This window comes from Netta rufina (genome assembly GCF_964035555.1).
Source record: "Netta rufina genome assembly, chromosome: 11".
Taxonomy (NCBI): domain Eukaryota; kingdom Metazoa; phylum Chordata; class Aves; order Anseriformes; family Anatidae; genus Netta; species Netta rufina.
Genome location: NC_140134.1, coordinates 20,226,238 through 20,240,358, shown reverse-complemented (window position 1 = coordinate 20,240,358; position 14,121 = coordinate 20,226,238). Strand labels below are relative to the sequence as shown.

Genomic DNA, 14,121 nt, shown 5'->3' with positions numbered 1-14,121 from the left:
CTCCTCCTGCCCTGGCTCAGCAAGGCAGAAGCTGGCAGCAGGGCACCAGTACGGCCGTGGCACTGCCCCTGCTGCTGCCACCAGTGCACCCATGGGACACTTCCCTCAGGACGCCAGGTGGGCAGGGGGGGCTGACTGAAAAATCTGGGAGGTTCAGGAGTTAAATACATGAGGCAGGTCTGTCTCCATAGGAAGGGAGCAGTGCCAAGCCTTCCTGACTCTTCTAGGAGCAGGGGGAAGGTGTCTCACCTCCATTTCCCCTCAGCCAGACAGATATTTGGCTGCTGCTTAGGAAGCCACTCGTGCCCTGAAGGTAAAACCTGAGGTCACTGAGACAGAAGCGAGCAGAGGAGTGAAAGGCCTCCTGGTGTATATGGGGTCAGCTGGTTATATGAGGGGAGTGCTGGGGCTGCAGCACACACAGGCAACAGCAAGTGGGAGGACAAGGGGGAGCATATGAGAAGAGACTAAAAAAAAAAGGCTTGGCTTCTTTTATCTAGCAAAATGAATGCTGAGAGGGAGTATGATTGCCATCTATAAATACATCAGGGTAAACACTAGTTGGGAGAAGAGCTATTTAAGTTAGATAACAGAGCTGGCACAAGAACAAATGAGGATGAACTGGCCATGAATGCATTGAGGCTGGAAATTAGATTTCTAACATCAGATCAGCGAGATTTTGGAACAGCTTCCCAGTAAGACTAATGGGACAAAGAAATCTGATTACTGTTAAAATGGAGCTTGATCAGTTACCTAAGTGATTGTGTGCCAGGGTGTTTGCAGTAAAAGGCGACTGGACTCAGGTGCTCGGTGATCAAAGCTCTTCCCCAAAACCTGCTCCAGCTGCCAGCAGGAGTCAGAGGGGCTGAGCTCTGTGCAAGGTCCAGGAGGTGGCTCTGCAGCGCTGGGCCTGAGGAGGAGGCAGAGGCTCCTGCAGCTCAGTGCAGGTTGTTAATTATCAGCACCGTGCTACAGGTAAATATCTGTGAACTTGCTAAGTCAGCTCGAGTGAAATGCTGCTCCATCAAAGTCAGTAGGAATTTTACTGTTAGTTTAAGGGAAGCCAAAATTTGACTGCCTATTAGCTCCTACAAGTAGGTGTTCCCTTTACTCATGCAGCAGCAGCTAGTGATCCTGCAGATGACCAAGCAGTAAGGTGCATGAACCCAAATAAATTTGTCCTGTAGAGTTACTGCACCAAAATTTTCCAAAACAGCAGTGCGCACCTACCTTTATACCTGTGTCCGCACATCAGAGCTTTCAAGGCTTGAGTTAGAAACCAGATTTATTTATTTTTTAAGATGCTGAGGACACATTTCTCTCAGGAGATTGGTGGGACAATTCACAAAACCACTCGGTGCTGCAAGGCCAGCTCTATATTTGAGGTTGTGAATTGTTCATGACTGTAGGAATATATATCTCCCTTTTACAAAAGGCTGCAAAAGTGTGTAAAAAAAAGCTCTCTGTAAAGCATGAGGCTGCTGCACTGGCGTGTCATGAGCACATGGAGCATCCTCACCTTGCTCTTTTGCAGCGCTCTTAGTTCCACCCTCCCTCCCTCCCAAAGGAGAGCAGCATCGCAGCTAGCCCAGGTGTTGTTGGTTTCCACAGACAATACAAAAATCAATTGCTATTAGATGTCCTGTCCTGAATTTTTAAAGCCAGCAGATTCGCCTCTATTAAAGGAAGTTCTAAATTCTACCAAAGACTTCACATAAAATTAGAAATTGCAAAACAGAGGTCACTGGAAATGGTCTGACTGGATATCACCCAACTAATAAAACCGAATTCAACCCCTGAAAGCATCATAAAGTAGCTTTGACTAAAACTTGCCCAAGAAAAAGAAGACTGCGAATATAGAAGCAGTACGCCCTGTTCAGGAGGGCCCTCTGAAACCGAGGAACAGGGGCACCCGAAGACAATAGTCAGGAGAAGCACTTACCAACTGCTATCCTCGAGGAGAAAGGTATGATGGAATTTGTGCCAGCACTTATTTGCTTAATTACTTGGAGTCCTTGGGAAACCTGAGCACTGACAAATAGCACGCTGGTGCTAGCGTGCCGCTGTGATCTCGCCAGCTATCTCAGGGGGACAGATAACAACTTTGCTTTGCTCATGCACGTATCTCATTGATCTTAAAAGAAAAGTTGCCAGGTATGAGGTAGATTTATCGGAGTTGCTAAAATTACAAGCAGGGATTTTTAGTGGGCAAATTTACTATGAAGTATTTTTTTCCTCTGGAAAAGCAATTTTGCTTTGCAAATTGAAGTATCTTCGTAAGGAAAAATGTTAACAAATTATAGTGTGTTAAGAAATGATAGTAGCACAGAGAGACAGCTATAATCACATTTCTTCATAATTACTGCATTCTGCAAAACTTCGAAATGTCCCCAAATCATTTCATTAAAAAAAAAAAAATCAATTCAAGCCCATAGCTCTTCACACCAAATTTGGGGTTTGTGAGCTGATTTATAAATCCCGCAGAAACAAAGCTTTTAATAGAAACTCGGAGACTTCAAGAAGTGTGACCTAAGTGGTGCAGCTGGGTTGAAAACCAGCATTCGTGGTACTGCTGCAAGGTTAGGAGTAAAGAACGAGCCAGGGGCTCTGCTGGTGGAAGCTGCCGGTGCTGGTAGCGGGGCTGCTCGGGTTTGCACTGAACATACTGTGCACTTGCTTGTAGCAAGACCCAACACGTGCTCGCACACCCCTTGTGCCTGTGCAGAGCTTGCTCTGTGCTGTTTCTGTCCCTGGATTAACCACTGCCTATCCCATTTGGGATAAAACACAGCAGCCCGCCTTCTGCATCCTGAATCGATGGAATTCAATCAGCAGGATTTGGTCAATGAGGGCAGGCTTTTGCCTCTGGTTGTTACAAACCTTCCCCCAAATGAAACACGGTTTCTGAGATGGGATAAAAGCTTCTACATGTCAACATGCAGGTTGTAATGTGCAGTGGAGGTGTCCCAAATGTGGTGCTCCTTCTAGAGAGGAGCACTTGCAGCTGCTTTGCCTGGAGATAAAGGAGAGGCCGCAGAGCTTTGCAGGCTCATCCTCAGCAACCCAACTCTCCCACAAATATCTACCTGGCCAAGAGGGTCAGGCTTTTGCCGTGTGCCCAGCTGCAGGACGGACACCTGCCATGTCTGCAGCGTTATGGAGGAATTTGTGCCCCAGGAGACCTCCTGAGCCCTCCCCAGCACGGCACAGAACAGTGTCCCCAGCCACTACGTGGGACAGCAATTTGTCACTCCCCATCTGGCCGTGCTTGCTGTAAGGAAAGCTCAGCACCGCAGCGTTTGATCCACTGTTCCCTGCACAGCGCCCAGGGAAGGCAGGTGAGAATAGCTTTGGGGGCTGGGATTTCATCTCCCAACAGACTTGGACACAGCAGAAATGTTTTTTTGTTCCAGGTCTTAAGGCCCAGTGCGAAAGCTAAGCAAAAATTAGTAAGAGATCAGGAAAAATGAAATGCTGTAGAGAGCAACAAGGGCTTCACAACTTTAATTCTTCTGAACCAGGGCTGGGGTTTGCCCTTGAACTGACACTTCCTTTGCTGTGCTTTCAGTAAGGGAAAAGTTTCAAGGTGGAAAACTCAGCAGCTTTAGCAGCTGTGGTGGTTCCCAGAGCTTTGCTGCTGGACTTGCACAACCATGTAACTCCACAGAGCCATTTTTGCTGTGGCACAGGACCTCAGCCCAGCAGAGCCGTGCACCCCAAACTGGTCCGAGCCTTCCCCACCTTCACTGCTGTGCAAAATCCCCATCCCTCAGGCACACACGTTGCTTGCCTCTTGGCACCGAGCTCAAGTGAGACTCCTGCAGACAAACCCAGACCTTTCTGACACATCCTTCAGGCAGCAGCAGCCTCCTGCGGCTGGCACCGTGCGGCTGTGCCCGTCCCAGGCTCTTCCAGTACAGCACCTGGGTGGCAGCTCGGGGCGTTACACCTCGGTATTGCCTACGTTATTTTCCTTGAATTGAGAGAAATCTTCGAGCCATTGTTTCTCTTTGAACCGAGTATGCAGATGTATTTGCAACCCCCTCCTCGTTCCAAACAGCGCCTGTCTGCATGCTGTGTAGGTGGCTTTGCTGCATCCATCGCCATCGGTTATTTTGGTACTGCCAGCATGTCACTCCCTGTACACGGGCATCTGAGTCGTGATCACCCGTTACTCCTGGAAGGAAATCCTGTCTTTTCCAGCATGCTTGTGTTCATTACTTGGTGAAGTGACTTTCCTTTGTGATTTTCCCTAATGCTAGTGAAAAACTGTCAAACTTCACTCACTTAAAAGATCTTATGGCGAGGCCAAGGTAATATTCATCTCCCATTTTGATTCATGACATCAGTGGGCTGACGTCTTGGGTGGGAACTGTCTGTTTCTTTCAGCATTAACCCATTATCATACTTTTTGAACAGCTCAATAACAAAATCCTTGACAGAGAAACTGCAGACTGGAGACCCTACAGCTATCTGAATGAACTAGGTCAGTAATTTTTAAACAATTTAATCATTTTGGTAGACTTTAGAGCGATTTCAAATCCCAATCAGCCTTTCATAAAGGCATTAACAATAATGAAAAATATTGGTGTTGTCTTTATTTCACTGTCAGAATTGCCAGTAGTGAAAGATCAAGATATTAAAACTGTTTCTTTTACCACAAACCATGGATTGGGCAAGCAGAGTCAATATTCGCTCTAGTCTCCTTTCCCAGGTTGGTCAGTTGAATCACTATTTATCTACTCTACAAATGTTGTTTTTTTTAAATTTCAATTTGGGATATTTTTTTTCATGCTTAATAAAGTTTAGCACTAAATACTGGCATCTTGATAAAACCCTGGAGCCTCTGGCAGGAGCTGGAACGTGTGATAGACACTGTTGTCTCCTAGTCCATCATACAGTGACCATTTTTCATGCAATTTTGAACCACCAGCCAGTGGAAACAAGCCAAGAATGAAGCCTAATTGCCCTTTCTGAGTTTATTCTCCCTGGCTTCAGTTTTAACAGGGGTTTTAGCAGCTCTTATCTCAAAACCTATCCAAATTTAGTGCTTTGGATGCTATTTGCTTTCCTGTCCGAGCACTTGGAATTTACTTTGTCCATGGCAGAAAACATTTTCCCTTTCCTTTACTGGGATTACTAATATCCTGCTGGAAGTATAGTGTGTGAGGAAAAGTGAAATGGAATTTATGGGATTTTTAAGGTGAGCTGAATCACCCTAAAAAGGCAGCACCAGGCATCACGTCTTATCTGTGCTCTTCGGTAACACCCCCTACCTTGCTCCAAAATCTCCTCTGCATCAGGAAAATCACAAAAGTGTCAAGCTTCAATGCAAGGCCTTTTCCATCATTATCAACCATTCAATGTTTTCTTCTTTATAATAATCTGCAGAGCTGCTCTTGTGCTTATCTGTATGTAACATGGAGAGATGGGGGGAAATCAGGATTTCCAAATGCTCCACAAATCAAGTTAATTTTCCTTTTACCATTTTACAGCTTTACTCACTAGCTTTATTTATTTTTATCTTGTTGCATCCTGTGCTCCTTGAGTGCCACATTTGTCCTACATTCCTCTATTTTATTTTACTAGCAGAAGTGATGCTCTTGTGGTAAGAATGACGTAGAAGTGATAAATACTTTAGCTAAGCGATCTCCAGCAAAAACAGTCACATTTTTTTCCATGGCATTTTGCAGCCCAAGTATGTTGCTTTGATAAACATTTTTCCATTTTTTTTCTTCCCAAATATGTCTGTTTCACACTAATTGATAAAAATAAGATTTTTTTTTCTCCCTTTCCAACATTAAAATTTATGTTTGTGTCATAATGTTGAGTTCTAGTTTAGAGCAAAACCATTTTTGCATTCAACTGTAAAATGTATTTTCATTTTGTGATGTTGCTTTTGTGCAATAAAAGTGGCAGGTCCCATTTATATGTGCAACTTTCAGAAGAAAGTGGAAAACTTTAATTTTGAATTGTAACCATAAAATGTAAGTGAAGCCTATGAAGGTCAAATGAGAGCTCCTGACCTTTAAGCCACAGTACGTATGGAAGAAAGGAAGAGTTAAAGATGTGTCACCTTCCCATCCCACCATCAGCCTCAGCTTTTAGGGCACAGATGCCTCAGATCAGGTGTTGGAATAGCAGCCAAGCATTGCACACAGCTGAACTTGGTTTAAGTAGTTAAAAGAGCAGAGGACAACTCCTGTTACGACCCCATGAGACGTTACAAAGAGCAGATGTGTAAGTGAGCTGGAGGCAAGGAAGAGGAGTTAAAGGGGAATTGAAGAGAAATTCAGATCTGACAGAAACCCCTGAACTCTCCTGGTCATCCCCCTGGTTCCTCAGCCAGCAACTCCACCGGCTGAGGCAATGGCCCAAAAGGGCAGGCTCTTTGTGAGCATCAGGCTCACAAAAATGTCTGTAGGCTCGTTCGAAATTATAACTGTCACAAATAGAAATTACAGCTGGGGAAAAGGAAATTGTAAGTATATCCCTGTGAAATTAGCTCAGACACTCATCTTTTAAAACCTGTAATCAACTGGAGTTTTCTCCAAGCAAAGCATCTCTTTATCTGCATGTAATAGAGGACCAAAGGAATGCTTTCTGGAAATGCCACGTACTTTCCATTTGGCTGTGTATCTCATAAAGGCAATCACACTGATAAAGGGCACACGAGTGCTTTAATTAACCCCTCTTTGCTCTCCTCCCTCTTGCAGGCTGCAGTTTTACAGCTCTGGGAAACACCTTCTGGCTGCTCAGTTCGCATCAGTGGCCTTTGCTGAGCCAGGGGGCACTCCCCAGGCAGTATAATTGGAAAGGGAAAGAATGGGAGATGTCCTCTGAGGGAGCAGAGTAAGGGCTGTCCATACATAATGGATGTGTGTTCGGACCAAGGAGCAGCCTGTCTCAAAGTCCACCATGGTCCTTATTTCAGATGCGTGTCACGAGCAGTGCCACAGCAGCACAGATCAAAGAGATGGAGCAGACATGGCAAGAAAGGGGGCAAGTGAATCAGCCTGGCGCAGCACTGCCTTCCTGGGGAGAGTGCGGGTCAGCGGGCCAGAGGTGGCTGTGTGAGATGCTAAGAAAAGCTGTTTAATCACAGCTGAGGACCTAATGCAGATCCTGCCTCGGCCAACGTGCATATTCCCTCTGATAGCAGTGGGGCTTTCTTTGAGTGCAACAGGCAGAAATGATGTAGAGAAACAGGTCTCATGTGTGTCCATGCATATATGGTGTACATACACACATACACCCAGGTACATGCACTGCCCACACATATCCCGTGGACCTTCTCAGCCAGCAGGCGTTCTGCCTCAGTTCTGCAGAGCCCAGGCTCCAGGTCTGTATTCTCTCCATCTGGAGGTGCAGGGAGCAGAACAAAGCCTGTTTTTTCACTGCTGGCACATTTGCTCACGAGCTTCAAATATCAGTCTGTCAGGGTTTTTCGAAGAGATGATCGTATCTGTTAAATGGACTGGGAGCCTAGTAATGAGGACGTTTCAGACCCTAACACCTTGTGCACAAGCAATTCTCATGGACATCGGTTTGACAGATCAGACTTTCGAGGTTGTGGTGCCAAGGAGAGGCAGCATCCACAGCTCTGCTGCGTGTTCCTGCTGTTTAATGCAGCCTAGCCCTGCTAGCATCAAGGAATGGCTTGCCTCTGCATTTTCTATTCAGTCTCTTGTTGCAGAACTGGAATTATTTGCCCCGTGACTAATCTCTCTTGCCATAGTCCAGCCTGCATTAAGCAATTGCAGACTCCAGCTCCAACTCCAAGCAAGTCAGAAGTCTTAAAACACCTACTGAGTTTAGAAAAGGTTATTATGCTCATTAGCTCGAGTGGTGGATACAGTGGGCTGCAGACAAAACTGTTTTTATCTGTAATATGATTTCTCTTAACAGCAATGCAGAGACTGAACTTGTGATTTGCAGCACATCCTGAGTGGCTTAAGCTGTGTTTATTCCAGGGGACCAAAGCCACAAAGTGATTCAGAGCTGACTTTGTGTTTTCTCAAAGCCAAGAGGTGCAGAAAAATATTTCCAGCTGAGACTCTGATTTCACCCCAGCACAAAATTTAGCTTCAAACTTAATCCTAAGCTTCCCTGATGTGTCAGATTCCCGGCCTGATGAGGCCACATGCTCCTTTTCCACATTAACTGCTTTTGCAGTTTATAAAATACTGTATCCATCATTCATTTCACCTCTTGAGAAATGCAATGAATACATAAAGCAGATTATAAAAACACCTAAGTATAGGAGGCATAAAATATACCTGAAAACAGAAGTAAAGGGAATAGGCTGGGAAGTGTTTGTGGGGTCGGGCAGCCCTCCCATGGCAGTACCAGCCCCACCCGTGCCTTTCCCAGCAGGTGTGTGTTTATTTTTCTACAGCCACACTGAATTGAGAACGGAGCAGAAGTGTGGCAAGGTGCAGTTTTACAGCTTGCTGTGGGCAAGTACTGCCTGTTCCCAACTCCAAACAAAATTCAGGCTCACTCAGCAGCAGCCTGCCGGCCCAGAGGGTCTCAGCGATCAAGCTCAGAGCAGGACAGCGATCCCTGCTGCTGCAGAAGCCCATCCAGTGCCTGACATTTCCAGGAGGACTGGTAGGAACTCGCATGGAGCTGAGCTGATGAAATATGCTCAGAAAGTGGAGTCCTTCCCCTCTGAGACACCGACGGTGCTGGTTAATATTGCCGCATCCTCCCGGCAGCCCCAGGGCTCCAGCCTTCAGTCAGCCTTGACAGTCGCAAGGGGAACGTTTCTGTAAAGATCTGACAAGGATGCTCAGATCAGATGATTCTCGTACACGACTTGCCTGTGTGCACAGATTGACAGCGAAGCATTCCCACGGCAACCTCTGCTTGATAAGTCAAAGTCTGCATGGTCCTTATTCTAACCACCGGTATCTTCTCACTAATGCCTGGTAGGTTACAAAGATGCTGTCCCGCAGGCTCGCTCCTATGCTTTGTGCTGCTTGCTTTGTCTCTGTGGTTGATATTTTGAAGTTACTGGGGAGGACTAGGTCATGGTCCTGAGCAAAGTTATTCATCCCTGTCTTCTGCAACCTTGCTGGAGGCGTCCTGCATGTCCCCAAGTGCTGCTGGGCCTTCCTGCTCCGGGGGTTCGCTCAGCCCGGCCAGGAGGAGGTGTGACCACCAGGGACGGCCGTCAGGAGCTCTGCAGCTGGGAAAGGGAGCACCAGGCCTGTGGATGGGAGCCAAGGGATGACTGAGCTTCACCCTCTGCACTCTGGATGCTGCCCTTGAAAAATCCAGGAGAGGAAAAAAGCACACAGGCAATACCCTTCTGTGCGAGAGCCTCCTCGCTGAGTGGTGGCAAACAAAGCAGAAGGTGCTCAAACATCTTTTTGGGTTGGTCACCCTTGGCCCGGAGGGAGAGAACCCCATCAAAGGGCACCAGCTGTGTACCACCAGCACCCTTCCTGTGCTCTGGGATGGAGACTGAGAATCAGAGCAAAGGTTTTTGTCTGATGTGCCAGTAACACACTGATTGTCTCATTTAGTGACTTACCTCATTTGGTAAAAGACAAAGCTGTCATGAAAAAAAGGTTTGGTGCAGCACCGGTGGTGGTGACAGCTCTTTGTGCAGATACCAGAGGAAAAGCAAGGACAAATAGCTGGGAGACCTCTGGGATGTACTGTTTGCAGGGCTCTTTCACTAGCATAACTTCATTACTTTACAGGGAATTTCATGAGCCACAAAGACATTTCTGTCTCGGTAACCAAATTTGTGTTGATTTTGCTAGTCAATAAGGAATATCAGACTCTATAGTTAAAAAGATTTAAAGGCTTCCATTAGATTTTCCTTTGAACTGATTGATATCTAGGATAAATGTCAGTAGTGAACACAGAAAAGGTACCTGGCCCCTTCTGCCTCTGCCTCTGCAAGCAATGCCAAGCTCGTACGGCATTGTACAAGGCAGAGGTGTTTGCTTCCTGCTCTCTGACTTACTGCGTTTTCAGTCTGCTGTAGTCACTCAGGGACTATTGTCACATCCGATATTGAACTGTGCAAATTTATAACCAAAGCCATACAAAGTAATTTCGAAGGATGGTATGCAGCTTACAGTCTCAGGCTGCGAATTAAATAACATACTATCCACAGATGAAACAAAGCCTAAAATTAGTCACAGAGTAACGTAACATGACTTGCAGACTGGGGTTTGGAAGGCTTTGTTTAGGCTTCTTTTCTCCATCTACCTAGCGTTTCAGTAATGACCGTTTCAGCAGACGTTTTTCCCTGCTCCTCTGATGGATAGCTGTTCTTGGTAATGAGCAGTACGCTGCTCCAGGAAAGCCCTCCCTCCCAGGGAAGCTCTTAAGTGTATGCATAATTTTAGGCAGGCACAGAATCCCCACTGAAGCTGAGTGCATGCTTACAGCTGAGGATGTGCTTAAGAGCCTCGCTAAATGAGGGCCTTGATGTACAATTTAGAGGAAAGACTATATGCTGCTCAGTAGTCAAAGCAATCCAATTTACATAAATATTTATTTCTTTTCCATTATATATCATTTTTATGCAGGTGCTTGTGGGATGGATAGACGTCAGAACACATACATAATGGAAAAAAGCTTCAAAGGTATGGTATCCAGTGCCTGCAGTCACCCTGCAAAGAGTGTGAGGAGGGTGTCGTAGAAGAGGTGAGCTAGGAGACCTGAGCACCCCGAAGAGTGGCCGTGCAGAGGCAGAGAGGGACAGAGCAATTGCAAAGGACGCTCAGCTGGCAGCACCCGACTCCCAGCCAGATGCCTGGGCCCCATGAATTATGGAGGCATTATGAATTATGGCTTCACGTGGCCGTAGGCTCCTGCCTCGGCAAAGCAGCTTAAAAAAAGGAGAGCTTTGCTGCAGGGACAGTGCAGGTGGAGCTGTCTGGCCAGCTCTTGTAGGACCTCGCAGCCATCCTACAAGGGCTTTCTGGTGGCAGTTGCTGCCGGTGCATTTCCCTGCCAGGTTGCAGCTCCATGAGGCTCCCAGCCATCGAGAAAAACAAACTGACCCTGCTGCATGGCCTCCACAGACGAGATTTATAGCAGAGCTTGGGAAACGACCTCCCTCGGTACATTGACCAGCCACGAAGCAATTAATGGGCTCTGACTGGGGTTGGTCTAAAAAGGGAGCAAGGATGAGTCATGTGAACAAGGGCAGGGATTTTAGCTTTCAGTTGTCCTCCAGGTTCACATTCCAAACACTCCAGCTGTGCATGGACAACAGGAGCACTTGGCACAGCGCAAGCACTGGCGAGCTCGGCTCTGGCCCCAGTGCTGTAGCTTTGGGTCTCAGCCCCGACCGGGCTAGGGCTTGGCACACAGCTTGTGGCCCAGCAGGTGGAGCAGGGAGTCAGCCTCGTTCAGGACAGGCAGTCTCAGGGTGAGTGCTTTGAGCACTAATTCAAGGGTGCTGTGTCTGCACACAGCAGCTGGGGATGGCCCTCTGTCAGCTGAGTGGCAGATGCTGCCCAGCCTCTCTCAGCACTGTGCTTGGGCTGGTGTCAGCTGAGTGACGGTGAAAGTGGAACCTTCATCTGCAGCTGGGTGCGAGTGCCGTGGCCAAGGTGTTATGGAGCAAGACCTTTATCTGCCCCCAAAAGGATGCCAATGAATACAAAGCTGGTCTAAATTAAATGTGATGATCTGTTGACAGCCAGGCCTAGAGCGCACTAATCACTTCGTAGTCTTCTAAATAAGGTGATATACTACTAGGTAGAGCATGGCCTTACAACACAGCATCACTAAAAGAAACCAATAATCCATGACCAAGTCTTTCTCTGTAAAGCTAAATTTAAAATATCACAGGGGTTATGCATGTGTATTTGACTCAATCCAGGTTTCAGCTCTTTAATGATTCGAAAAAAATATATATATCTTATTATATTGGAGCTAGTTGTTCTTTTCACAAGGAACTATTAATTTCAAGATTAGTTTAAACTAAATTACTGTATTTGCAAAGTTAAAAAAAAATGAACACATGCAGCCAGACCTCCCCTCGAGGAGACAGCCACACAGAGGGGCTGGGTACCAGTGGGACGGGGAGAAAACAGCACAGTGGGAGGGAACTGTGAAATGTGTTTTCTGCTGTTATGTAGTGTGTTTATTGTCCAGGATCTGAGCCGCTTGCTTTACATGCTTAGCTCCTTAACAATTCAAACGTCGGCCGAGAGGCCATGGCAAGAAAGTCAATGGGGCCAATGGGGCAGCAGCAAGGGCAAGGAGCCAGGGCCATGGGTGCACTGCTGCCTTCCCTGGGCTTTCGGCCGCTCAGTGGGGTCTTCGTATTGTTGGCTACCTTAAGAAGCTGTTTGGGGAACAGTGTCCATGGGGATGAAAACCTTAGAAATGTGGTAACTAACGCAGCTTTTAGCCTGCTGTGTCAATGTCATAAAGAGAATAGGAGACGGGACCGTGTGGATGAGCGAGGCCGCGCTGCTCCTGCTGCTGGGCGCAGCTCTCCTCGCCCTGCCAGCCCTGCATTGGCCCTGACTCACCCGAGAGATGGACAGAAAGCATCTGCTAGCCAGGTTATTCAAAGAAACACACAGTCCCAAAGAAACACAGGCTGAATGCCCCCATGCCTACCCCAAGCCCTGGGCCACATCGTGACAGCAGCTGAGCTGTCAGAGGGCTGTAAGAGCAGTTTTCCCTGTGCATGCTGCCCACTGATACCATTTCCAAGCTTTTCTTTGCAGATGAGTCCTTTTCTCTTTTTTTTTAATGATGAATACTGATGCACTAGTGGAATAATGTGACCTTAGGCAATAGCATTTTAAGGAAATAAAATCAGTGCCCTTTGCATGATTCCCAGTGAAATCCCAGCAGCTAGAAGCACTAATGCACATAGAGGCTCAGGGCGTTGCTTGCTGTGAGTCACTTGCTTGTTGCACAGGAACGCGTCCCACAGCTGTGTCATGCTCACCCCAAAAGCAGAAGGAAGCTGTCACCGTGCTGCTGTCCTGGCAGCAGCGAGGGTTGGCCAGCCTAATGAGAGCAGCCAGCAAGGCAGGCTGCACTGAACGTCAGACGTAAATGGGATTAAAAAGTAGGAGAGCGTGTTCTACCTGTGTGCACTGCATTTCCTTAGCGCTTCAGACATGAAAGCAAGGACTGAGGCTTGTCATTATTATGCCGGAAGATATTCAGGGCAAAAGAGAGCAAACCGGTCTATGGGAGGGACGAGTACATCTGAGTCCCTGGCAACAAAACCCAAAATCTGCTTCAAAGGTCTGGTGATCGGTATCCAGGCAACCCAGGAGACAGGGACTTGAGAATTAGAGCAGGTTCCCTGCCTCCCCCTGAGTAGGTGCCCGCAGCGGGATGGGTGCTGGTGGTGGTCCCGCTGGTGTGGTCCTGTTGGTGGTGGTCCCAACAGACCCCGCAGCCCCGGGTGGATGGGTGAGGGTTACTAAGTACAATTGAGCCAGCTTAAATTTTTAATTCATGACATGAAATTTGACCACTGGTGCCAGACTTTTTAATTATCCTACAGAGGGCTGTGGGGCAGTTCCCTGTGTGTCAGCGGCTTCCCCAGGGAGCTGGCGCTGCCCTCCAGGCCTTGCGCTGTCTGTGGGCCACCCACAGCCATACGCAGCCGTACGCTTCTGTCACCTCCGGCCCTTCATCCCCTTCACACATCTACTCAGCAGCGTGACCTGAGGCAGAGCAGCAAGTCTGCAACAGCCTCCCTGCGCCCCATCCCAAACCCTGAGCTGGCGTACGAAAGGCTGTGCAGGGTCCCCTCATGGCACAATGCACACAGCAGCGGGCAGGCAGAGCCGAGGCTTTGGCCATGGGCACCCCAAAGGCCCCGGGGCTGAGTCCTCCTCATCAGCCCCATCCCTGCAGCAGCGAGTCCTGTGCCAACGTTGGCCCAGGGAGCTCGCGGCTCCTCGCCCACGTGCAATGCTCGGTCCTTCCATGCACAGCGGGGCTGAAGACTGGGGACCAGTGCATCTAGCACAGGTATTTTGAGCCTAAGGGGTTCCGTTTTATTGTAGGATTTGTTAGTCTTTGTCTGTTGTCCCCTCACTTTTAACGCTAATGGATCCAGGACGGGGAGGAGAGGCACAGAGACGAGGTTTTTATAGGAGAAGCGAT

General features: G+C 47.7%; 1 protein-coding gene across 2 annotated transcripts in view; it reads left to right on the top strand.

The window, feature by feature from the left end:
- MEGF11 (multiple EGF like domains 11) overlaps positions 1 to 14,121 on the top strand; it is a gene marked incomplete at its 3' end in the record, with an annotated part of 188,964 nt that overhangs the window by 172,784 nt on the left and 2,059 nt on the right. The window contains exons 19-20 of one of the 2 annotated variants that reach the window (XM_084293132.1): positions 4,420 to 4,486; positions 10,554 to 10,610. In XM_084293132.1, the coding sequence (XP_084149258.1) occupies positions 4,420 to 4,486; positions 10,554 to 10,610 (124 nt within the window). The remainder of the gene's footprint in view (positions 1 to 4,419; positions 4,487 to 10,553; positions 10,611 to 14,121) is intronic. The other variant, XM_084293131.1, reaches the window with a different exon arrangement.